Consider the following 26,033-nt stretch of genomic DNA (forward strand, 5'->3'; position numbering starts at 1 on the left):
TTCTCTCTTTTTTTTTTTTTTTCCGGGCGGCCCCGGCGGCTGCGTACTGGCTGTGGGATGGGAAGTGAAGCCCCAGCGAGCGGCCGCGGCGGGGCTGTGAGGAGCGGCCGGGGGGAGGCGGCGGCGGCGGCGCGTCGGTGAAGCAGCTGGGCAGCGCCGAGAGCCGGGGCGGAGCACCTGCAGGCACGGGCGGCGGCTGCAGCACCATGGCGATTCGCAAGAAGAGTACCAAGAGCCCCCCGGTGCTGAGCCACGAATTCATCCTGCAGAATCACGCGGACATCGTCTCCTGCGTGACGATGGTCTTCCTGCTGGGGCTCATGTTCGAGGTGAGCGCCCCGCCCCGGCCCAACCGCCCACCCGGGGGCGCCTTCCCCGCCGGCCCGGGCCTCGGGCCCGGCTGGCCCCCCGGCGCGGCGGGCGGGCTCGGGCGGGGGGCGCGGTGCGGGACCGCTGGGTGAGGATGCAGACCCTCGCCCTCCCCCCTCCCGCGGGGCCTGGCTGCCGCCCCCCCTCCCCGGCGCACACGCCTCCCCTCCCGCCGCCGCCGCCCCCTCCTGCCGGCCGCGCCGCGCAGTTCCTGGTTCCCGCGAACGGTTACGTGGCAGCCGGCGAGGGGCCGGCGGGCGGCGAGGGCGGCCCCACGCCGCCGAGACGGGCCGGAGCGGGTGGGCGGCTGGCGGGGGGCTGGCCGGCCCCGGGGCGCCGCGGAGGCCAGGCCTGGGGGAGGGCGATCGGGGCTGTAGGTTGGGGGGGGGCACCCACTCGGGAGAGCCGACTTGGGGGTGACCGGGAGACCCACGGGCCCCGGGGGTGCTGCTGCCCCATTGGAAGGGCGGTGGCCGCCGGGCAGCCGAGGGATCGGCCCGGCGTCGGGCACGCCGGCTTGCGGGAGCTCGAGTTTCCCAAACTGGTTTTATTACCCGTCAGTTTCCAGAACTTTTTTTTTTTCCTTAGGTTTTTTTTTTTTTTTTTGCCCCGGTGCGGGGTCCCACCCCCACCCCCCCACCCCGCTCCGCGGGAATGAAATTGGGTGATTGCTACCCAAATCTCGGGCTTCTGAACAGCGGCGCCGAGGCATCAAGTCAGGTTCTTCCTTTGTGTCTTGAAGTATGAAAGGCTGGGACTGTCAGCAGTGTGTAAATTTCTCTTCCCACATATCTCGTATTTTGATGACTTGTTTCACAGCTGCTGAATGAGGGTAATAAACTTTGCAAGGTGAGCGGGGAAACAGCCTACGGGTTTCCCGCGCTCCCCGAGTCAGACGCCCATCTCTCTCGCCCGGTTTCAGCCTTGCCCCCAACCCTTACTCCCCGTGAAAAACACGAATTCGGTGTTTTCTTGCATTTCCACTCCTGGAAGGGAACCTCAGGGCAAAATTTGATGGGATTTGGGGAGGGGGGGGAGGTTTTGGTGGGGGGGAGGAGGGTGTTTGTAACTAGTGCAGTTTCAGCACCTAACGTCATGCCTTTTAAGAGATTTGCGGAAAAAGATTGATTTGCTTGGTGGGGGTTGGGGGGCGGGTAGGCCACACCCTGCTTACTCCTGGCTCTGCACTCCGGGGTCAGCCCTGAGGGGGCTGGGGAACCATATGGGATGCCCGAGAACCGCCCTGGTGCGCCCTACCTCCTGCACTAGCTCTCCAGCCCTCAGTTATTTTAAGGAAGCCCATTTGGATTTTTTTTTCGTGTTAGTACATTGTTTCATTTTGCCTCTTTTGAAATGGGCTCTTTCTGCTTCTATATGATGAGATTTTCTTCTTGTCATGTCTATCCACTTGGTCCATAGGGGAAAGAAAAGGGGAGAAAACCAACATATGTCGCCTTCTTTGTTTTAGGGTTGGCCTCCTGCTACTTACCTACTAGGGTGACCGGTCTATAACAACACCTGCTCTTTCCTCACAGCCATTGTTGCATAAAGTGGTGTGAAGACTTCTGGTGGTCTGAGAAATTCTCTGTGAATTATAACATCATTAAGATCTGCAGAGGTGGCTCAAAAGGCTGGGACGTGTGCTTTGCATGAGGAAGGGCCCTGACACATCTCTGGACTACATATTCCTACACACGCGCGCGCGCACACACACACACACACACACACACACACTCACACACAATCCCCTCCCCCATCAAGTAACATTAACATGCTTTCTATCTTTGGGTATTTTTTTTACGGGGAGGGGTCTGCAGGGACCACTTCTGGCAGTGCTTGGGAACCATATGTGGTCCAGGTATTGAACCCCATTTATCCACATACAAGGCACACACCTTACTGGTGTACTACTACTACTCCAGAACCCGCTTTCTAAATTTTGTATTTGTGTATTCTGCTTTAGTATTAGAAGTAATGCATTTATATTTGCAGTACATTAAACAGTTGTATAAAATTTGCCAAAAACCCATATCCAAATGCTAATTTGGCTTACTTTAAGACTACCGTTAAGAGATCAGAGACATAGTTCAAAGGCTGGAGTGCATGCTCTGCATGCAAGCTCTGGTGATCAAAATTAAGCAGAGTGTGGGGTAGCACCTCCAGTTGTAATCCCAGAAACAACCGAACAAAATGAATTAAAACAGAACAACACACACAAATATATTAAGGAGGAATAATACTGCCTGGAATCAGTATATATAATTTATGGAGTAATATTGCTTGGAATGTGTATTTGTAATGCTTTGAATTAAAAAAAAATCAGAAATTTTGATGCTTAATATCCTAACTTTGCTTTATGTAAAATAGTTCACATTTAGTCATTTACTAGAGATATTCACTACCTGTGCCTTGCCTCATGTACTAATATTTCAACAATGATTTTTTAAATTTACCTGTAAGTAGTTTATATAGGCAAAAAGTAGCTTTAATTTTTTAAGTTGGTGGCCAAAAAGGGTCAGTGTACAGAGAAGTGACAAGTTTGTACCAGTTGTACATTTCTTACCATATGTTAGTTTTAAGATCTGAAAATATACCTACATATGGGAAGAAACTGACTGGGTTAGTTCTGCTATTTGATTTCTAAAGTAATTGTTGCTGAATCTCATAGGTTAGCCTGATTATAGGACTAGGATATTATGTTAGAATAACAGAAATTGAAGGTTTGGGAGAACTGTTACGTGTTTTGTGTAAGTATACTGAGGAGGTGTTAGGATTTACGGTGAAATTGACAGACCAGTACCATACTATACTACTAGCCAAAATGGTCAGTATACCAGGAGTAATTCCTGAGTGCAAAGCCAGGAGTAACCCCTGAGCATTGCTGGGTGTGACCCAAAAAGCAAAAAAACAAAAACAAACAAAATGGTCAGTATAAATGGATCTTTTTCTTTCTCTTTTCTTTTCCTTTTTGATTTTGTTTTTGCTTTTTGTTTGGGCGGCCACACCCAGCAAATGCTCAGGGGTTTACTTCTGTCTCTGCACTCAGGTATCATTCCTGGTGGTGCTCTAGGGGCCATATGTGATGCAGGGGCTCAGATCCAGGTGGATGACATGCAGGACAAGCGCCCTACCCATTGCGCTATCACCCCAGCCCAGAATCAATGTATAGATGTACTGTGGAAACAGACGGGGCGGGCAAAGGAATCTGTGTTCAAGATAAGGCCTTCCAACTTGCTACCTGAATTATCATTTCATTTCCTAGAATCGATTTCCGTTTTGGTGAAGTGGGACTCATTGGGTTACTTCTGAGAATTTGGTTAGCTAATGACAATAATGCCTGATTCAGGTGCTTGGTTTTCTGCAGGAATGTCACACATGATAGATATTACTAATTTTCCTTAGATATTTGTCAAAGTTTGAAAATAGAAGAAAGCAGTTCCAGAAGAGAGAAAGGTTCAACAGTTAGCACTCAAAGAGTTCATGTATACTGAAAATGTTGTTAAAGAAGTAGTCTGCTGAGAACTGTCTACGGACCTGAACTTACCTTGATGGGATCGTGCAGATGGGGTGGGGGAAGGTGAGGGCGCCAAAAGTGGGGAACACCCAGGCGGAGAGTGAGGTGTTTAACAATGAGTGCATGAAACGCTGTTCTTAGCAGTGTTGTAAATGCGGGTACTTAAAAAAAGAATTTAAGCCTGTTTTGGGGGAACAGAGTTTCCATGGAACTTCATATTTAAAATTACTTATGAATTTGAAATTTCACATAATCCAAATCATATCTCTCATTAATGGTTTCATGATTGAGTTGACACAGTCTAAAATTACACAGTGCTTTGGAAACTTTCTGAAAGGAGAGGAGTAGAAGAGGGTTGAAGAGTTAGGGGTGTCCAGCTTTTGAATTACTTTTACCATGCAGGTTTGGGGAACATTTACAGTTGTCATAGGAGAGTTCTGTAGGCGGCTTGTTTTATTTTTAATCATGACTCGTCTTTAATATTACTTTTTTATTTAGGTACTGTGATTTACCGAGCCGTCCACAGTAGAGTTTCAGGCATGCAATGCACCACCTCCACTCCCCGCCACCAGTGTCAGCATTCCTCACCAGTGTCCTCAGGTCCTTCCCCTCCCCTCTTTGCCTTTTTTTCAACAGGCACATTTTAACTGTTCACTGTTAAAATTTGTATCCCATGCTTACAGTTGTGTTGGCTCTGGTTTAGATGAGTATACCTCTCCTCCCCCACCAATAGATGTGTCCAAGTTGTCTACCAGACAACTCTTCTTCTTCATACTGCTGTTTTTCGCCTTCCTTGGCTTTTCCATTACTGTATTCTAAGTCAGAGGGTTTGTTCACCTTTGCAACCTGACATTCATATGAGTGAAAACATCCAGTATTTATTTGCCCTTCCTCTGGCTTCACTTACCATATTATCCTCCAGTTTCATCCAAGTTCAGTGAATTATATAATTTCTTGTGGCTGAATAGTATTCCGTTGTGTATTCATCTCACCTTCATGAACCACTCATTTATCATTAGACATTTGGGTTGATTTCATGTCCTAGCTATTGTTCTAAATGCTACAATTAACAAAGGTGTGCATATGTCTTTTTCAGGGAATATTCGTGGGGGTTGATACCAAGAAGTTGAATCACTCAATTGAATAGTAGCTGTGTTCTTACTTTTTTGGGAAATCTCCGTACTGTTTGTCATAAGAGCTAAACCAGACTGCATTCACACCAACTATGAATAAGAATTCCTTTTTGACCATATCCTCACGAACACAGAATGCTTCTAGTCTTTTTGATATTTGCCATTCTCACTGGTATAAGATCATATCTCATTGTCTTGGTTTGGATTTCCTTGATAATAAGTAATGGTGAGCACTTTTTCATATGTGTACTGGCCATCTATCTGTCTTCAATGGAGTGTCTCTTCATTTCCTCTCCCCAGTTTTGATGGGGGTTTTGGATTTTTTTGTCAATTTTTGTGAGTGCTTTTTATATCTTGGATATTAGCATCTTAGCTAATACATCGCGTACAGATATGTTCTCCATTTCAGTAGGGTGCCTTTTAATTTTAGTCTGAGTTACTTTTACCATACAAAAACTTTCAAATTTGATGTAGACCCACTTGTTTATTATGGGGTGCCAGGGGTTGAACCTGGGTCAGCCACATTCAAGGTAAGCACCATACCCGCTGTCCTACTTGGCTATCTCTGCCCCCTCTCTTTTGCATGTGGTTAGCCAGTCAGCCTGTCTTGACTCCATTTCATGTTTTTTGTCATAATGAGCTGCCATAATCCTGAGAGTTTCATTGCTGCTTGTTTCTTAATTCTAATCCATTGTAATGATTAGTAGGCTTGATGCTAACACTCCTGCCCCCCAACACACACACACACACACACACACACAAAACACACACTCTCTTTTTTTTTTTTTTTGCTGCGGTAGGCTTCTGTCATTGTGGTGGTCACACCTTCCTCCAACAAATACAAAGGACTTAAAAATCTCTGTAAAACAAGAAAAGCTTTGAAGGCCCATTTGGTAACCACTTAGTTAAAGAAGTATTGTGATATTCATGATCAGTACAGAATTAGATCATTAGTTTGTGTTTTTAGATGTTTCTGAGGAAATTTTTTTCTTTTGTAAGCGCAGAGTAGTTATAAATGTACAAAACTGTCATAAACTTGTTTTTATTTTTGAGTAGTCTGTTTCTACTGCATGTCTCATTCCAAATAAATTGTATTATTATAATATTAACTAAAGCAATGCTAACTGCATTGTACTTTAGGAGGCCTAGAAATGGCTAGTATTGCAGTGTAGCATTTTTATAAAACTTCTTAGGGTGTGTGGTTTATATTTTTCCTCTTACTCTACTTAATGCCACATACTGATCTATCATAAGACAGGTTTTAATTTTACCTGGAGGCTTAGCATAAAATAATAAGTTTTGTTGCTTTTGGAACTAAAATTAAAAGGCAAAGATACTAAATTTATCTTTGAGTATTATCCCTATTGTTGGTAAAGGACACATAAACTACTTCTTAATTCTAGTGTAGTGGCAACCTCTTATTTCAAACTGGAACTGGGAGATGTGAAACGTGTATGTTTTTTACATATGTGAATTGTGAACTAGGTATTAAAAGGGAAATTTAATAATTGACCAACTTTATAATAACGATACAAAAGCAATGTTACCCTGGAAATTTTTGCCTTCATTCTGCTCTAATGATGAATAACCCAAATTGTAATAAAAAAGGACTAACCTTTTCTTTATTTTCAAGTGATCGCTTTACAACTACCCCAGGTAACGAATCCATTTGAATGGCCGTATGCTGAACATGAGCCTGCCTTTACAGATCCCGAATTCTAGTACAGTAGAGCCCTTCCCTTAACTCTGCTCCCCACCTACCAGCTGTCCACTTAGAAGCTTTTATGGTACTTTGAGTCCCTTTGCTTTTATCTGGTATATTAGCCTCCTCGTTATTTTGCCTTTATTCTTGCAGACTTGACTTACCAACTCTTTCCACGCTTTAGTCCCTGTCGTTTCTTGGTTTTCTAGCTCCCTTTTTGCATTGTTAAATTTGAACTAGCCAATCATAATTCCAGCCTGCCTTCTGCCTCGTGTGTGTGCCTCCTGTTCATGGATTTTTCTGGCCGAGGTTGCTAGAGGAAAGTCATACAGTAGATAATATTTCAAATAAAGGTCTCTAAACTCAGATATTACTAATAATACCTAGTGATCTCTTTGCTTTTCCCTGACCAGGAGCTATGTAAATAGTAAGTACCTAACTGCGCTTACCAGATGACATAGCTTCAGTTTTCCCTAGAGAAAACAAAAGTGTCAGGTGTGAATTTCTTCACTTTCTATGTTTTCAGCTTATCTATCTTATCTCTATCCCTATCTTTTTCCCTATCTTAAGAGAAAAACTGTTCAAGATTAACTTTTTTAAAGAGTTTTTTCTTCAGGTTTTGACTGACATTTTATGCTATATCTGTATATGAACTGGGAAAATTTTACCCCAAAAAATGTGCATTTTGAGTTAACTGGTGATTTGAGTCAAAATTGTAAGCCGAATAACTTGACTTCTTATGCCTTGTAGCCCTATGTGTGCATTTTATTTCCTCCCAGATCTTCCCATCAATTATCACTTTACGTTTAACTCCTGGCCTTTTACCCGGCAGCTTTCCCATTGTCCCCACCTAAGCACACACTCTCCATCATTAAACAAATCTGAATCTTGCATCTAGTAGATAAAGTTTTATCCACTGTGATGTACTTCAGTCCACTGACATGGCTTTTGCTCTCTCCATCTTCAGTGGAACCGTTCAGGCCATGACCACTGATGATTACTTCAGTCATCAGTATGTTGTAGTCTTCCTAACACACCCCTCTTGAAACGATATTCATTCTCTTTCTGCCTCATTGATCATTCTTATTTTCTATTCACTTTTGTCCCTCTCTACAGTCCTAAAGCTTTCTTACTTTTCAATAAATATTATAGTCTGTATAGATGAATTATATATCCACACAGCTTCAGCTACTGTCTAGTGAAGAAAAATCCCAAGTGTCTATGCTTAGTCCCTATAGTCTTATACTTACATTTAATTGCTTGTTGGGCTTTCACCAGTATATCTCACGAAAACTACATTTATCTAAAACTCACTTTTCCTTTTTTTCCCCAAGAAACCTACTGTTCCTACACATTTGTATTCACATATCACATTTTTACCTAATTGTTTAAAAGTTTTGACACGTAGTATTTGACTTTTTACTCTTGCTTCCCAAGCCTATTTTACTCAACTTGTGTACTACTCCGGTTTACATTTTATGTAGTTTTTAATTTGCTAATATTGATTGGTCCCATAATATTTATCAGGCTCCAAGCTAGTCTTTAAGCATATATTGATGAACAGAAACAAGTATGGTCCAGCTCTCCTGTAGCTTTCTAACGAGTCGAACAGAAATAAGTATACTCACATTAGAGTATATGTTTTAAAGACATAAATAATATAATAGTGTAAGAAAAAGAATATGACATACTTATAGAGACAGGGAAAGTATCTTTTTAAAAGCTGTGATTGAATTGAGATCTGAAGGGGGTCAGGGTGGTTACAACATCAAGAACTGTGTATTTGAAGACTCTGGGGGCAGGAACTGCAGAGTGCAGGGAAGCCAGGAGGAAATGGCCTAGAACCAGAGGTTCCCAAACTTACATGACCTGCCACCTCCTTTTCGAGGGAGGAAGCCCTTAGCAAGCCCCAGAAATCTGCCTTCTTTAAGCTGTGCCCACTAGTTGCACTGGAGGCTCCTACCACCATTCCCTGGATGGATCCGGCTCCCCCACAGCATGGGGAAGACCCTGTCACCCGCTTCAGAAACACCGGGCTCAGACCGGGGATTGCTTGTGTGCCCCTTAAGATTTCATTGTTTAGCCTGGGAAGAATTAGAATGCTTCCAATTAGGGTGGGAGGAAGTACGCCTGGGGAGGGGTGTTGAACTGATGATTGTGATCGCAGTGCCCTAAGGGATCCCAGGGCACTTGAGATCCTACTGACCTGACCATAGGCCAGAGCTGCGAGTGGATGGTCTTAGTTCTCTACAGTGCGATCTAAACTTCTCAACTCCGCAAACAAAACACTGAGTCTCATGTTTGTTACTATTTGACCTGTGTACATTGTTTCTTATACCTTAATCACTGTCTCATCCCACATTGTGAACCCGTGGAAGTTATATTCCCTCAGAGGACCCAGTGCCACATGGATCTTTAGAGAAACCTTTCCACAACACTCATCATTCCCCAGATCAGGGATAAAAAAGAAAGTTTTCTGTTCATCTTGAGTTTTTATAATAGTTTGTTAACCTGACTTCCTGCATTGACTGAGCTCCTACTTGACCGGGTCTGCATCACTCATCTTTGTTACTTCTTTTTTTAGCACAGTGTTCCTGGTGCCTATTAGTATTGAGTAAACATTCAGGTCTTCTTGCTCCAGTAAGCCACTAGTTAAATCATTTGAACAGTTATTGACCCAGTAACTGCCAGGTGTGAGAGATAATAAACACACGCTGTCTCTGTGTGTTGCTTCCTTCCTCCTCCTCTGGTCCATTTTATCAGAGTAACCACTTCCTTTTTTTTTAGGTTTACAGCAATTTTTTGCCCCTTGGTGAAAAGCTTATATCCTTATGGTCTAAAGAAGAGAATCAGTTATTTAATTACTGTTTACTGAAATAGCAGTCTTTTGAAATTTTGAAGTTAGGGTGGAATTACTGCACAACCTCATCCAAAGAGCAGAATGCTTCGGTGAATTGTGTTTAACTCCAAAGCTCAAATCGTTGGTGATCAGGAACTTAAATTGCGCATGTCAGGGTGCCACAGGAATTAGGGTACCATAGGTTTTTTATATTTGGGGGTTGAACATTTAATGGTTATTCCCCATATCTAGAAATTGAGGAATAACACTTTGACATAATCTTTTCTCTTTTCCTTTCTAGATAACAGCAAAAGCTGCTATCATTTTTGTTACTCTTCAGTACAATGTTACCCACCCTGCTACAGGTAGGATTTTTTTTTTTTTCAGAATTTTCTATTGAACTGGGAATTTCCATGGACATCAGTTTCTTAATTTTCACATCTTCCTTCATGATTAGGTTGAATCTTACTTTGATGATTTTGTGCAAGGTAATATTTGATGTTTGGGGTTGACTTCAACCTGTGTATATTTAATAGTTAATGAATATTTTTGTAAATGATTTTTGAAAAATTATTAAAGAACTTTATTTACCTTTCCAGTGATTTTTTTTCTTATAAAAATTCTAAAAATAGGCCTTTTACATTTATTTAAACTGTCATTTATTTAAAGTTCAGTCACAGTTTCTAAAGCATGTTTGGGATCTGTTTTTCTATCTTTGAATTAATGTTAAAACATAAAGGCCTGTGACAGCAGTCCTTTTAAGCCTATTTTATTTTTATTTTTTGTTGGGCTGTAACTCTTAATAGTTACATTTATTAGAATGTCAGTAAGCTCTCAGTGTTATTTGGCTTTAGTATCCAACAATTTTATGGCTTTCAGAAAGCTTTTCGGTTTTTATTACTAAATTTTGTGACATGAAAACCAGTTATTGAAAGTTAACTTGAGTGCAATAACACAGCATGGGTAAATAATGGATATTTGGTTAAAAAGTGTTAATGTAGAGACTCTTACCAAAAAATCAATTACACAACACTGAATTAGGTTTTTCTTCACTTACAACATTTTATAAATATTTTGTTTAGTGACTTAAATTATGCAAAACAATAGTTCTGAATTTTGTATATGCTAGAATAAAGCAGTTGTACCCACGTGGCCCCATAAACCTTGACATAAGAACAAACAGACATTTGCAATTATTTAAAATTCTTTCAGAAAAATTATACCAATTTCATGAATTAGAAAGTTTTAAGTAGCAGGACTGGAGCAATAGCACAGTGGGTAGGGCATTTGCCTTGCACATGGCCAACCGGGTTTGAATCCCAGCATCCCACATGGTCCCCTGAGCACCGCCAGTGGTAATTCCTGAGTACAGAGCCAGGAGTAACCCCTGTACATCGCCAGGTGTGACCCAAAAAGCAAAAAAAAAAAAAAAAAAAAAAAAAGTTTTAAGTAGCTTATGATCAAAATGCAAATATAGGTAAAGTCCATGTTTCATCAGTTACAATGTAGTCACTAGTATGAATGTACAGGTAGGTTCTTTTGAAAGATGGGCAAATTGGCTAAATATATATATATATGCATATATATTTAATTATTATTTTTCACTAGGTGATAATCATTTAATCTGAGTCTCAGAAATGACAATTTCTACTCTTCCCAAGGAGCAGTTTGGCCTCACCTATTTTGTGGTCTTGAAGATAGTAACTAAACTTTGTGGACTCTTTGTAAATAATTTCTGAAACTTTACATTTCAAGATAAGCTCAGAAGATCTTCTAAACACTTGAGATGTCCAAAAGCAAATTACCTGTTGTATTTCTGCTGAATTTATGTATTAGTCTTCTTTTGTTTATTCTCTTAACTATGTTATATACTCAGTGCAATTTTTTAACCTTATGCACGTTTTTTGTGTGTGTTTGTCCTGTCGTTTTCTGGCCTTTAGAAGAACATGCTACTGAATCAGCATCCCTTTATTACTATGGTATCAAAGATTTGGCAACAGTTTTCTTCTATATGCTAGTGGCGATAATTATTCATGCCATAATTCAAGAGTATGTGTTGGATGTAAGTATATAGTTGGGTCTGGTTTCTTTTGCTTTTGTTTGTGTTGTTTGGGGTTTGTTTGTTTGTTTTTGAGCGACACCTACGGTTGCTCAGGGCATACTTCTGCCTCTATGCTCAGGGATCACTGCTGGCAGACTAAGAGAACATGGGGTTTCAGGATCAAACTCAGGGGTTGGTATGTGCATGGCAAGTACAAGTGCCCTATGCAATGTACTATCACTCTGACCCCACTATAGAATTTTTTAAATGCTTTGTAATAAACTTTGGTATATCTACACACTGGAATACTATGCAGCTGTTAGGAAAGATGAGGTCATGAAATTTGCTTATAACTGGATGGTCATGGAGAGTATCATGCTACGTGAAATGAGTCAGAGAGGGACAAACATAGAATGACTGCACTCATTTGTGGAATATAAAATAGTATGAGACTGACACCCAGGAACAAGGGCCAGGAATCTTGCTCCATAGTTGGAAGCCTACCTCATGAGCTGGGGGACAAGGCAGCTGAAATAGAGAAAGGATCACTGAGTCAATGATGGTTGGAGGGATTGTTTGGGATGGAAGATGGGTGCTGAAAGTAGATAAAGGACCAAACGTGATAGGCTTTCAGTATCTGTATTGCAAACCATAATGCCCAAAAGAAGAGAGGGAGTATGGGGGAAATTGTCTGTCATAGAGGGGATACGAGAGACATTGGTGGTGGAAAATGTGCACTGGTGGAGGGATGGGTTTTCGATCATCATATGAATGAAACTCAAACATGAAAGCTTTGTAACTGTATTTCACGGTGATACAATAAAATAATAATAATAAATTAAATGCTTTGTAAAATACTAGGTCTCTATGACAGTGGTATGTTAAATGTATTTTATAAATATATTCTTAATCACTAATGATTGCCTTTATTTTTAGAAAATTAACAGGCGAATGCACTTCTCCAAAACAAAACACAGCAAGTTTAATGAATCCGGTCAGCTTAGTGCGTTCTACCTTTTTTCTTGTATTTGGGGGACATTTATTCTAATATCTGTAAGTATATACTATATTTAAATTGCCTCAGAATTAGAAATGCTATTGTATTTTTTTTATTATTATTTTTTAAATTTTCTAATTGAGTCACCATGTGGAAAGTTACAAAGTTTTCAGGTTTAAATCTGTTATACAATGCTCGAATACCCATCCCTTCACCAGTGCACATATTCCACCACCAAGAATCCCAGTATAGCTCCACCCCGCACCCCCACACCCCTAACCCCCCACACCCCTAGCCCCCCCACCTTTAGCCTCCCCCCTGCCTGTGTAACTAATAAATTTCACTTTACTTTCACTTTGATTGAGAAATGCTATTGTATTTTGAATGCTTGTAAACAAATCCTGAACCTTAGAAAGATCCTTTTTTCTATTTTCACCTAAAATTAGAAGTTCTACTGAACCATTGCAAAGTTTCATAAGTAAGTCTTTTTATTAGTTTTTAATGCAACAGAGATTCTAAGCTATTGATTAATGTTTCAGAAACTCTTGCTTATTTTCACTGATTTTATATCTTGTTGCCATTTACCAACATATTAGCAATAAAAAAAAAGTATGATGTCAGTGATACTTTTAATGTCAGTGTTACTTTTAATAGCTTACAGAAACTGTCTCTTTTACCCCTTTTAAGCAAACAGTAGGGTATTTTGCAAGCAACTTAAAATGTTGTATAACTTTTCAGTTAAGCTATCAAAGCCTTTCAGTGTACCTTTGTAACCAGTTGGGGGGTGGGGGAGGCTAAGAGGAGCATTATTTGCTTTAGCATTAGTAGTAATAATCCCTGTAATGATTCCTTAAATTTATATGAACTTCACGGTTTACATATTTTTTAGCTTAGGTAGACTCTTAATTCTTTCTGTGAGTCACTCTATTAGAGATGAGTAATAGGTGAATGAATTTTTTAGGGTACAACTCTTAATGCTGGAGAAAATTAAACTCAGCTTTTCAATACAGAACCTATTATGTTTTATGCTGCAACTTTTTAATTATATTTCATCAATACATAGAAATTTCAATTTAGAGTGTTATATTTTAGTAGAAAGACATTCTTAACTAAAGATAAGTCACTTTTTTTTTTAACATTTACAGTAAGCCTTGCTGAATTGATCTGGTTATCTTAAAAAAGCTTTTCTTAGAATGTAGACATAATGCTATAAAACTTGATATCAGTTGAATCCTTCGTCCCCTATTAAATATTATATCCTAAAATCCCTCTCTGATTGCCCAAGATAAAATTTGTCTTTTTCATTGTTTTTGTACCTCTCGCAGTCCATTGATTTTTTTGGGGGGTTTTTTTATGTTTGTTTTTATATATGCTGTTTAATTTTTTTTCTACTGAAAGCATTCCAAAGGCCAATAATTAGATCCTACTTCACTTTGTAGCTCTTGTGTTGATGTTCACATCACTAAAATAATTCTGCCGAATTGAAAATAACTAAAACAGCTGAAATATTTGACTTCCATGGGCTTTTTGGAACCTGTTGTGGGGAATATAAATGTGCAGGAAATGAAAATGTCTTTTCTACAAATTTTTCATTGTTCTCAAAGGCAGTTTTTTTAAAAAATCTTCTTTCACAGGAAAACTACATCTCAGACCCAACTATCTTGTGGAGGGCTTATCCTCATAACCTAATGACGTAAGTCACTTTTTTTAGCAGCCTTTTCTTAGTTGAGAACTATGGTTCTGTCATTTGTAAGCAGAATTTACTTGGAATAATCTTTGTGTTTGTTTTGGGGTCACACCCAGCAATGCTCAGGGATTAGTGCTGGTTCTGTATTCAGGTGTCACTCCTAGCGGACTTGGGGGACAATATGGGGTGCTGGGGCTGAGTCCCGGTAGAGGTGTGCAAGGCAAGCACTCTATCCACTGAACTGTTTCTCCGGCCCTGATTCTTTAATACTCTTTTTAGGATTTGAGTTCCTTCATATAACAGTATATTCTAATTTATTTCTAATCTTTTTCATGCGTTTGCTCGTTTTTCATTGCCCTAACGTCTTTTTTCTCCTATCCTTTAATTTCTTTTTCTTTTTTTTTTTCTTAATTGTGCTCACAGGGCCTTACACATAAAAGACAAGAGCTCTAGTGGTAAACTACCACAGCCCTGGCCCCTTTATTCCTTCCAGTTCTTAACCTTTTTATTTATTTATTTATTTTGCTTTTGGGGTCACACCCCACACCCAGTGATGCACAGGTGTTACTCCTGGCTCTGCACTCAGGAATTACCCCCAGGCAGTGCTCAGGGTACCATATGGGATGCTGGGAATCAACCCGGGTTGGCCACTTGCAAGGCAAACACCCTACCCGCTGTGCTATTGCTCCAGCCCCTTAGTTCTTAACCTTTTTAAAGAAAAGTATGAGATAGGTATCGTTTCTTATTTTCTCTCTCTAGTTTCTATTTACTGCTGTAATTAGTTCAGTGGTTGGTAATAGCATTCATGGACATTGTACCCATGCCAAGACTGTTTGCTCTGAGAGCAGTAAGAGGCATTTTATGTAGTTCATTGGCCACCAGGATGTATATGTTTGTTATCTAGACAGTCATTCAGTAAATGCACTATTTTGTGAAAACTGCAAAAGATATGAAAGGAATAACATAACCATGTGTATTTTGGTTTTTAAGTACAGTTGTAATACGTATGCTACAGAATCGTTCTGATTTTTTTTTAAATGTATTGGTTCCTTAAACCCAAACAATGATATACATGTTTATGTGGGTTCGTATCTTCCTTCTCAGATTATTTAAGATTTTCTTTCTAGTTTAGAACGATAAGGAAGAAGAATAAAGAAAAGCAGTTGGAGTGATATAATGTAAAGAAGACACTTTTGGTTCTATACTGAATTAAATAAATTACATGACAAACCCTTACATACATTATTCCTTTGTAATCCTAGTTGCCCTCTTTTGGGCTTTCTCAGTGTTCCAGTGAGGTAAAGTTTTTATACCTGAAGTTGAGAATCTTCTCCCAGTTTCCAGTGATTGTCGATCTTCACTTTCATGTTCTCTTTTTGCTGTTCCATTTTCCTTTTGATGAGATCTTACATATCTGTGGTTTTATTTTCACAGAGTAATGTTCCCCTTTGTTTTCAGTAACTAACATGACATACTAATCAGTATTAATTAACTAATAGACAAGGAGCTGTGGATCCTCCCAGTCTTTTATGTTAATGGGGTTCTGCAGATAATGCTAGGCGTTTTGTAAACAGGGTTCTGCAGATAATGCTAGGCTTCAGTGGCTTAAAACGGTGGAACCTACTGATGGTGAAATTTGCAAAGGGAGGCAAGGAAAGTGGCAATTGGAGAGTTATTTGAAGATAACACAAGACCATTGTAGAGGACCTGACAGAATAACACAAAATACTGTATCCTGATTTCTAGTGATTATTTTTACTTCATTGCTTTTAAAATGGCATGATTAACAAGGTGATTTTTGCTCTCTTGTGCAGATTTCAAATGAAGCTTTTCTATATATCACAGCTGGCTTATTGGTTTCATGCTTTTCCTGAGCTCTACTTCCAGAAAACCAAAAAAGTAAGAAGTTGTTTCTAGCACTAAACATTTCCCAGTATCTTTAACCTTTCTTTCTCCTTCTCATGTTCTTTCCCAATTATATTCCCACCTCCTCACTTTTCACACCAACTCTCTTCTTATTTTTGAAAAGGAGCTACTTAGTCATGATTTTGACTAGCCAACGATCTTTACATTTGACATATTAATTTTGTGTTTTTCAATTATATCAGTGCTAATTTAAAATTTGAGCAAAATTTTAATGAATATTGGTTTTATATTGACTTAGCAGATTCACTTAATCAAGACCAAAAGAATTTAGTAAGATTATTTCATATATATATATATATATATATATATATATATATATTCTTCTTTGGGGTATATATATCCCAAAGAAGAATTCAGTATTAAAAAAAAGTGAAATAAGTGGAGAGTTCCTTTTTAACCTGTGAGAAGATGTTCATTTATTTGAACAAATAAATGTAGCACTGGAGCACTGGATAAGCTCCTTTAGAGTTTCAGGCTAAATACTTCTAAAATTAAATGTCCGTGAGATTATAAGCCAGTTTTTCCTTTATTTAACTTTTTTCTAAAATCTATACTGGCTCCCTTAGTTCTGTAAGTCAAATAAAACTGTTCAACTCCAGTCTTAGTGTTTCTCCCATTTTTTTTTTCTGATGCCTATTTCTTCTGCTCTTTCCTAATCTTTCACTTACAATAATGTAATTTTACAATTTTACGATTCCTTCTCATCGGTTTATTTTCCTGGAATACCTTTTCTTCTCAAAAACTCAACTTATATATTTATTGCAAAGTTTTCATTAATGATTATATTTGCTGCTTGTTTGTAGCTCTGGTGTGTGTGTGTGTGTGTGTGTGTGTGTGTGTGTGTGTGTGTGTGTGTGTGTGTGTGTGAGAGAGAATTGTACTACAGTTAAAAAATAACATCAAATTAAAGTCCGTGTATTGGGGCTTGAAAGTTCTGATGTTGATATCTTTTATAAAGTAGATTGTTTTCTAAAATTCATTAAACCCTGAGAACTGTTTTAAAATTCAGACTCCCTATTTCAGTAGCCTTTCCTTGTTTAGTAATCATATTTGTGTTCACATCAGGAACTGCACTGCCTAAAACAATTGTCAGTAGCCACATTTAAAGTAACATTGGAGAAAGCATGTACTTTCACACTTACTGTATTTCATTTATTCCTTTGTAACATGTGGCTAGTTGTCTGCCTTTTGGATACCCAGGGTACAGAAATTTTCTATCATTCCAGAAAGCTCTCTTGAACAGTACTTGCTGAGAGTATCATAGTTTCTTGATGTCTTAGCATGACTCGAACATTTAAAGCCCTTTTCAGGTATCTGTGTACATAATATAATACCTTTGACTTTCATTATTAATGTACATGTCTGTATCTTATTCACTGGCCATATAAATAAAAGGGGGCATTTAAAAGCAGTTGTTCTTTTGAGTTTTTAGAGCTTTTATCTATTACTGCCAGATGGCACTTCTCCAGAAATGCAGTTTAATTTTTATGGAGTAATTTGCATAGCTTAAAACTTAACTGAAACTATTTTTAACACCTACATATGACAGTTGAAAGTAGCTGTTTCAAGTAATTAGCATAATGTGAAAGTAACAGCTGCATATATGTTAAACGGTTTCTTAAATTTTACTCTATAAAAATTATTTTTAGAAGAGCACTTTTACTTGAAAAAACTAGTACAGCGATTGTTTTGAACCAGTCCTGCAGGCAAATCCAGAAAGAAAGGAGCAGTGCTGGTAGCAGTTCTGTAGGAGTGCTCGCTGGTCACTGGTCTCTTCCAAGGACAGTGCACTACATAGATATGCAGACAGTCCTCCATTTTACCTGAGATGTAGAGTGTAATTTCTGTTTTCTTTTGGGGGGTTCCGTGTGGACTTCATGTATTGGTGCTCAGGGCCTACTCCCAGCTCTGTACTGGGCATCACTCCAGTAATGCTCAGGGGCCCGTGTGGTGCACAGGGTGAAAGCCAGGCCTCCTGCGTGCAAAACATACACTCAGCACATTGAGTTACGTCTCTGTCAAGTTGAGTCTCTTAACCTCCCTGATGTTGTAAGGCTTTAGAGAAGTGTGAGTTAAATAGCCATCGTGAAATAGTGAAATATCATATTCCTAGTAGTTTAGTCTTGTACATATTTTGCATATCATGTAAATATATTGAATTAGAAATATTTTTTTGCCCACCGTAGTTCATGAAAGCTTCCTTCACATTTTTAATATGTAACTTTGTTTTATCTAGAAACCAATTGAGTTTTTTTCAGTTATATATCTTATCTAGACATTTGTATTGTTAATCAAAATTAAGTGCACAGTAAGATACTAGTATTAAGATAATCCTGCTATAAACATAGCAATTATAATGTTAAGGGATTTTATGGTTAATATTACATATCGTAATATTTGTTACCAATTGAGCTATAGATCGTCACACTGAAAGGAATTTTGAGTTCATTTGATTCAAGCAAACCCAAGTATTACTCACATTTTAAATGATGTAGTAGTTCAGATCAAGAGAATTTAAATTACTTGCTCAAGCAAGGCAGTTAATTGAGGTGAGTTGGACAGCTTGTAAGTGCAGAATATCCTCCAAGTTTTCAATTTATATAATAATACATCTTTTACTCTAACACAGTGCTAAGGGATAGAAATGTTTCAGCATGTTTTAATTCATGATGCAATTTTCTGTTTATAGGAAGATATTCCTCGCCAGCTTGTCTACATTGGTCTTTACCTCTTCCATATTGCTGGAGCTTATCTTTTGAAGTGAGTTGAGCTTTTTTCTTATATGGAGGGAATAGATGCTATGTAATTATAAGATAATGATCATTAATCTTGACTTTTTAAATTTTGTTCTTTTAACAGCTTGAATCATCTCGGACTTGTTCTTCTGGTGCTGCATTATTTTGTTGAATTTCTTTTCCATATTTCCCGCCTGTTTTATTTTAGTGATGAAAAATATCAGAAAGGGTAAGATGTTCCGCCATTCTGTTTTCTGTGTGGTTAAAATTAGGACTGTGTTGTTACGGACCCTACAGCTGCCGTCGCCCATGCTGTGGAAAATTACAGGACTCCCTAAGCAGTCTTAAATGAAACTCGCAATTCAGTGTAGTGTTTTATTCTCTGCAATGGAATATTTCTTAAACAGATGCCATATTGGTACTTAGAAGTTTTTGGTGTGGTGGTGGTGGTGGTGGTGGTTGTTGTTTTGTGACCAGGTGCGCACCTGCAAAGGAGGAATCAGATTAAATATTAAACACATCACTTAATAGCAGCTTTCTCAGCTGGGGACCATGTATCCTCCTGGGGATCTCCAGGATATTCCAAGAAGGATGGGACACAGCTGAAAAAAATCACAAAGAGGTGCCCCGGCACAAGACTAGGGGTTCAAATCGGGGGTACAGGGCCACAATAAGGAAGCAAGGTGGGGGAAAGGTTGGGCAACACTGCTTTATAGGACTTTTAGCAACTCTGCCGTACTGTTGATCTCCAAGAATGTGATATATATCATTTCTCAAACATTTCTCGGGGAACTCTGATTTTACTTGAATTTTATCTTCGCAAGCAATATTATGGATTTGACTTATACTATTTCTCTTACAGGTTTTCTTTATGGGCAGTTCTTTTTGTTTTGGGAAGACTTCTGACTTTAATTCTTTCAGTGCTCACTGTTGGCTTTGGCCTTGCAAGAGCTGAGAACCAGAAGCTGGATTTTAGTACTGGAAACTTCAACGTGTTAGCTGTTAGGTACAGTTGATTTAACTTTTGTCTTCATGATTTAACGTTGCACTGCTCCTTAGTACATAGTAAGCGTTTCATTGTGACATTGTTCTGATATACTTTTTTCAATTATTAATATTCCCAGAATTGCTGTCCTGGCGTCCATTTGCATTACCCAAGCATTCATGATGTGGAAGTTCATTAATTTTCAGCTCCGGAGGTGGAGGGAACATTCTGCTTCTCAGGCACCGCCTGTGAAGAAGAAACCAACAGTGGCTAAAGGCAGGTCTTCTAGGAAAGGAACAGGTTTGTATTCTCTAAGCAGTATTTTTTGTTGTTTGCGGGGACCACGCCCACAGTGGTGCTCAGGCATTACCCCTTACTCTGCACACAGGGATTACTGGCAGTGCTCAGGGGGCCATTTAGTGCTCAGGATTGAATCCAACTCAGCAGCGTGCAATACAAATACCCTACCTGCTGTATTTCCTGCTATTGCCCTTAAAAAAAATATTACCTAATCACTGTGAATTACAAAGTTACAGAGTTACTTATAATTCTTTTTTGGGTGCAGGGTGTTCCAGTACCAATCCCTTCACCAGTGTCCACTTCCTCTACCAGTTTCCCAGTTTCCTTCCTTTTTCTGTTTTTCTTCCCTACCCCACCTTTTAGGCATGTGAGTTTGAAAACTGTTACTGATAGGGTATCATGCTTGTCACTTTACTTCCTTTCAGCACCTAGTCTTAGTCCAGAGTGACCACTTCTGTGATTATTGTAGTGGTCCCTTCCATTTCCTGTCCCACCTCCCTCCTGAGTAGCAAAACTCCTACTAAGCGCCCGTTCTCCTGCACTTTGTTTCTGTTGTCCTTGAGCATGTTATTCCCCTACTGTATTACTTTATATCCTGCATATGAGATCCATCCATGTATCAGCAAATTGCATTCATGTATCAGCAAACTACATCTTTTCTTTAATTTTTTTTTTTCCTTTTTGGGCACACCCGGTGATGCTCTGGGGTTACTCCTTGTTCTGCACTCAGTAATCACTCAATAATCAGTATTTTAGGACAATTTTTGCACACAAAAAGAAACCTTGCTGATACTAAACTTAGATAGACTATAGGTGAATTAAGGGAAGTGATGTTTCAACCCATGAGCATAGTATATAACTCCATTTATTTCAGTCATCTTTAATCTTAACAGTTTAATTTTTGTATGTTTGGGGACCATACCTGCTGGCTCTGCGCTTAGGAATTATGGGACCATATGGGATGTCAAGGATTGAACCCAGTTGGCCATGTGCAAGGCAAATGTCCTTATCCTCTGTACTATCACTTTGACCCCTATATAATATTTTTAACATACTTTATTGAAATATAATTCGCAGATCATAACGTATACCCTTTACATCTTAGAGGGTGCGCATTATGATGTGTGAATTATGCTTAAATTGTATGTTTCGGGGACTAGGTCTGTGGCTGTGCTGGTAGAGCACATGTCTGGCATGTGTAGAGCCCTGGGCTTGACCCTCTGCATGTCAGATGTGGCCCGAGCACTACTAGGAGTGCCCCTGTGAAAAAAATAATAAAGCATATGTTTCAGTGGTGGTTAAGCATATTCACAAAGTTGATGAACCACTAATTCCAAGACGTCATCACACACACACCCATGCCTATTAAGAAATCATTTCCCATCTCGTCTCTCTAGTGCTCCTGGCAACTGCTTGCTTATTTTCTTTTAGTTTACAGTTTCTTGACTTTTCGTGTAAATGGAATCACAAAATACATGATCTTTCGCAACCGGTTTCATTTCCTTGAGGAGTGGGTTTGGGGCCTACAACCTGGCAGTGCTCAGGGGCTGCCCTGGCACACGATGCTCACACTTGGCTCGGGAGTCACTTCCAGCAGTGCTCAGGGAACATGTGGTTTGGGGATGGCAGTTTTTGCGTTTTGATTACTATGACTAATGCCTCCATAAATATGTCTTAGTTTGGACACCTGCTTTTGTTGTTGTTGTTGTTCTTATCACCTACATGGTACCTAGAAAGAGAATTGCTGCATAGCAACTGTATTTAACTTTTGGGAGGAACTGTTAAATTTTTTCGTAAGTGGCTTTACTATATTACATTATTTTTTTTTGTTAGCCATTTGTCCCCACAACCATTTTTTTAAAAAGGCTATTTAATAATCTCTTCATAAAATTGTCTTATGCTCTTCTTAAAAACCAGTTGATCATAAAAGTATTAATTTAAACTCTCAGTGCTCTTTGGTGAGTGAATGATCTTTTATCTTTGTCCGTACCACATTGTCCTAGAGTAAAGTATGTTTTGTGATCTGGAAATGTTGGATCACATTTTCCAGGTTGGTTTTTTTTTTCCATGTTTGGTTATTCTGAACCCCTTACATTTTCATATGAATGTTAAGATCATCAGCTTGTCTATTTCTGTAAAACCAGCTGGGCTTTTGATATGAATCTATAGGTTGCCTTGGGAAGTGTGAACATTACTGTTCTTTCATTTGGGGATATCTAATCTCTTTCCATGACATTTTATAGTGACCAGAATATAAGCCCTGTACTTCTGCTAAATTTATTCCTAAGCAGTATTTTATTCTTTCTGATATTGTTGTAAACAAGGATTAGAGAATTAATTTTTACTTGTTGATGTTTGTATCTTGCAATATTGCTGATTGTGCTGCTTTTTAAGTTACCTTACTTAATAGTGGTTTGTGTTGAATTACTTTGCATTTTCAGTAGGATCCTGACAGGATCATTTCATCCGCAAATGAGATAGCTTTAACTTATTTCTATCTAGGCAGCATTAAAAAAAAAAGTTGATGCTCAGAATAAATATAGGTAGGCCATTCTATCTTAGAAGTTGATCTATTTTTAGTATCCCTTAGGATATCAACCCTGTATAAGGGCTTTCTTTCCTGAATTCAAGTCTTTATCCCCCAGTTGTTGTGAAACTTCATAATTTTTAGCTTTGTAGTTCCTTAAGAGTTACTTTCTGCTGATTCCGTTGGATTCTCTTGTTTGTTTAGTAGTTGGTAAATACAGTGAAGGAAAAATATTTGTTTGCTTTGGTTATATTCCATTGCCTTCAAACAGCCATTTTTGTACTACTACGGATAATTTTGGAGGGCCGATCAATCAGTGTGTTGTAAAGACACTTCTCCCTAGGCAGATGGAATAGAGAAGGTATCACTAAGAAAATGATGGCTGGAGGAATCAGTGGGGATGGGAGATGTGTGCCGAAAGTAGATAATGGACCAAACATGATGACCTCTCAGTGTCTGTGTTGCAAGCCATAATGCCCAAAAGTAGAGAGAGAGTATGGGGAATATTGTCTGCCATGGAGGCAGGGGGAGAGTGGGAAAGGAGGGGTATACCCAGGATATTGGTGGTGGGGAATGTGCACTGGTGGAGGGATGGGTGTTTGATCATTGTGAGATTGTAACCCAAACATGAAAGCTTGTAACTATCTCACAGTGATTCAATAAAATTGAAAAAAAAAAAAAAGAAAGAAAGAAAGAAATGGAATATTGGATCAGTGAAGCCATAGCAGTTTAGCCTTTGTTTATGCATACACTGTACTTACCAGGTTTAATGCTCTGAGAATACAGAACTGTAAAAATATGGTAGTTTTAAAATACTAGAATATACCAAGATACATTTAATGCTAGAATCCTGCTAATGCTACAGAGGAAAAAGAAGAGACAGAAAAATCTGTATATGTACTATATGTGGCTTTTAAATTCTGGCAGTATGAACTTCAATATTATGGCTGTAAGTCAGTCCATCTAGATTATTTTTAAGCCAGCATATACATAGAATAAATTTTTATATATGATAGCAAAATAATAATAATAATAATAATAATAATAAACACTTCTCCTGGGGGCCAGGGAGATGGCTCAAAAGGCTGGAACACACTTTGTTTGCATTTGGGAGCCATCGGGTCAGTCCCCACCACTGCATAGTCCGCCAAGTATCCCTGGTGTGTTACTGCCCCCTCTCCACAAAAGAATGAAAGAAATAGTTCTTCAAGAACTTCAGTTTTGGACTAGAGAGGTATACAGAGGGTAGACACTTGAATCCCTAGCACCAACCAGTGTTCCCCCGAGCACCCCCAGGGGGATGTGTCATGAGCACAGAGCTAGAAGTAGGAGTAGCCCCTGAGCACTGGCAGGTATGGCCTAAACAATACACCCCTACACCCCTCCCCCCATTTTTTAATGAAAAATTTTTAAAGCTTTGTGTGGTCTTTTTTTCCCTGCTTGCAGCAGTTTTTATTGAACTGTACTTGAAATCTAGTAATTATTTGTCTTAGTTGTTTTAGGATATTTTATTTACGTGTCATCTGAGCCTTTTTTTTTTAATGGTTGGTTAAGCTATTTTGAAGGTAAAACATTGGTAAATAAGTTAACTAAGACCATAAGTGTATTTGTTCAGATGTAAAATTTCTTTTGGGGATTTGGATTTATACAGGAAAATAACTCTTGATTTCTTCTCTTTTTTCAGAAAATGGTGTTAATGGAACAGTCACTTCAAGTGGAGCAGACTCTCCCCGTAATAGAAAAGAAAAATCTTCATAAAGGATTGTAATCTAACTGATTCATGTCCCCAAAGAAATATGCTTTTTACTATATCTTTCAGCACTAGATTTTTTTTTCTGTTCTTGAAAATACAGTTTGTGCTCTTTGATTCTCGCTATTGTACTGTTTCATGCATTTTTTAAAAGGGCATTGAGGAGAGGGTAATTACTATGAGTGAAAAAAATATTTTAGCTTAGACTAAGCTACCTGCCTTCAAAATAGTTTAGGGACCATAATCCCACCCCCACCCCACCACCTGTTTTGTTTTATAGCTGAACATTTTCTAATGATTTGGAGAGATAACTATTTGCAACAATTCTACATATCAGTGATACAATTTCTTGTGCTCAGCAGTTTTTTATATTAGCAAGATGGCCTATTCCAGCAAGGTCATATTTTTTTAAGTTATCTTTCAGGGTAAAATGGAAACACTCTAAAGTCAGAAGTCAAACTTTAATATGTTTTCAGTGTTCTCTAATTTTTAGGAGTTTTGTAGCCTTTACACCTGGGGAAGAAAAGATTTGTAAATTCACCAAAATAATTGTGTGCTTTCTTTTATAGGTAATGGTTGTTAGTGTTACAATCCCCTTTTTAAAAAAAAAAAGTACTATTGGTTACTATGTGGAGATTTATTGCCATATATATATTGAATCAAGATATATTAACATAAAAGTACTTGTGAAGTAAAAGCTCTCTTGTGCGTTTTCAACACTTGTAAACTGAAAGTCAGAAAATGAAATTTTTACTGTACAGCTGTACAGCAGAAAATCTGGCTGTAGCCCTTTTTGATATGTTTGTTAATACAATGATTCTTAATGGGGCTTGTCATAGTTCAATATGCACAGTATCTTAGATAAATATTGCTTAACCTGCAACCCCTTTTAAAAAATAATGCATATTTGATTTATACTATAAAAGGAATGTCAGGTTATTATATATTTGGAAACATTCAGTGCACTAAACCTTAAAGAAATTGAAGATTCAGGTGGATGAATACTCTACAAAAGATAGTGCTTTATGTTATAACTATAGCTTTCGTCCCATCTTTGAAAAGCATTTATCTGTATAAAACATATTTTTGGATAAATATATATATATTTGTATCTACAGAAAGCCTCTAAAAAATTTGAGTAAAATATTTGGTTCCCTTTTCTATAATTATTCTTTAAAATTCAATGAGCTCTATTTGAGTTTTTCTTGTCTTTACAGTACATGTATTGCTCTTTTTGGTATTCACATCTTGTTCCCCACTTCTCACTTTTGTCACCAGCTAATGTTTGTGCCATTTTTAGTATAAAAGTTGCAGACTTGTTAGGTCTGCAGTTTAATAAGTTGCCGTGCTGCTAGAAAGTTGTGCTTTTGTTTCCAGCTGTTTACCTACTTCCTGGAAAAAGTAAGAGCTCTCTGTAGCATCATGGAGTTTCAGTGGAACCGAATTTTTGCCACTAAAAACTGGCATTATATTGAACTATACATTGAGAAATCAATCAGAATAAAACTTTTTACTTTCACAAGCCGTA

The 26,033-nt window shown here is 38.7% G+C and overlaps 1 protein-coding gene across 1 annotated transcript; it reads left to right on the top strand.

Annotated features, from left to right (window-relative positions):
• TRAM1 (translocation associated membrane protein 1) lies at window positions 1-26,033 on the top strand. The gene is made up of 11 exons (XM_004602401.3): window positions 1-329; window positions 9,859-9,922; window positions 11,498-11,619; window positions 12,535-12,651; window positions 14,230-14,288; window positions 16,097-16,181; window positions 18,898-18,968; window positions 19,068-19,172; window positions 19,806-19,949; window positions 20,068-20,228; window positions 24,440-26,033. The coding sequence occupies exons 1-11, from the start codon at window positions 207-209 to the stop codon at window positions 24,511-24,513; spliced, it is 1,125 nt and encodes a 374-aa protein (XP_004602458.1). The 5' UTR covers window positions 1-206; the 3' UTR covers window positions 24,514-26,033.

This window comes from Sorex araneus, chromosome 2, assembly GCF_027595985.1.
Source record: "Sorex araneus isolate mSorAra2 chromosome 2, mSorAra2.pri, whole genome shotgun sequence".
In the NCBI taxonomy this organism is placed as follows: domain Eukaryota; kingdom Metazoa; phylum Chordata; class Mammalia; order Eulipotyphla; family Soricidae; genus Sorex; species Sorex araneus.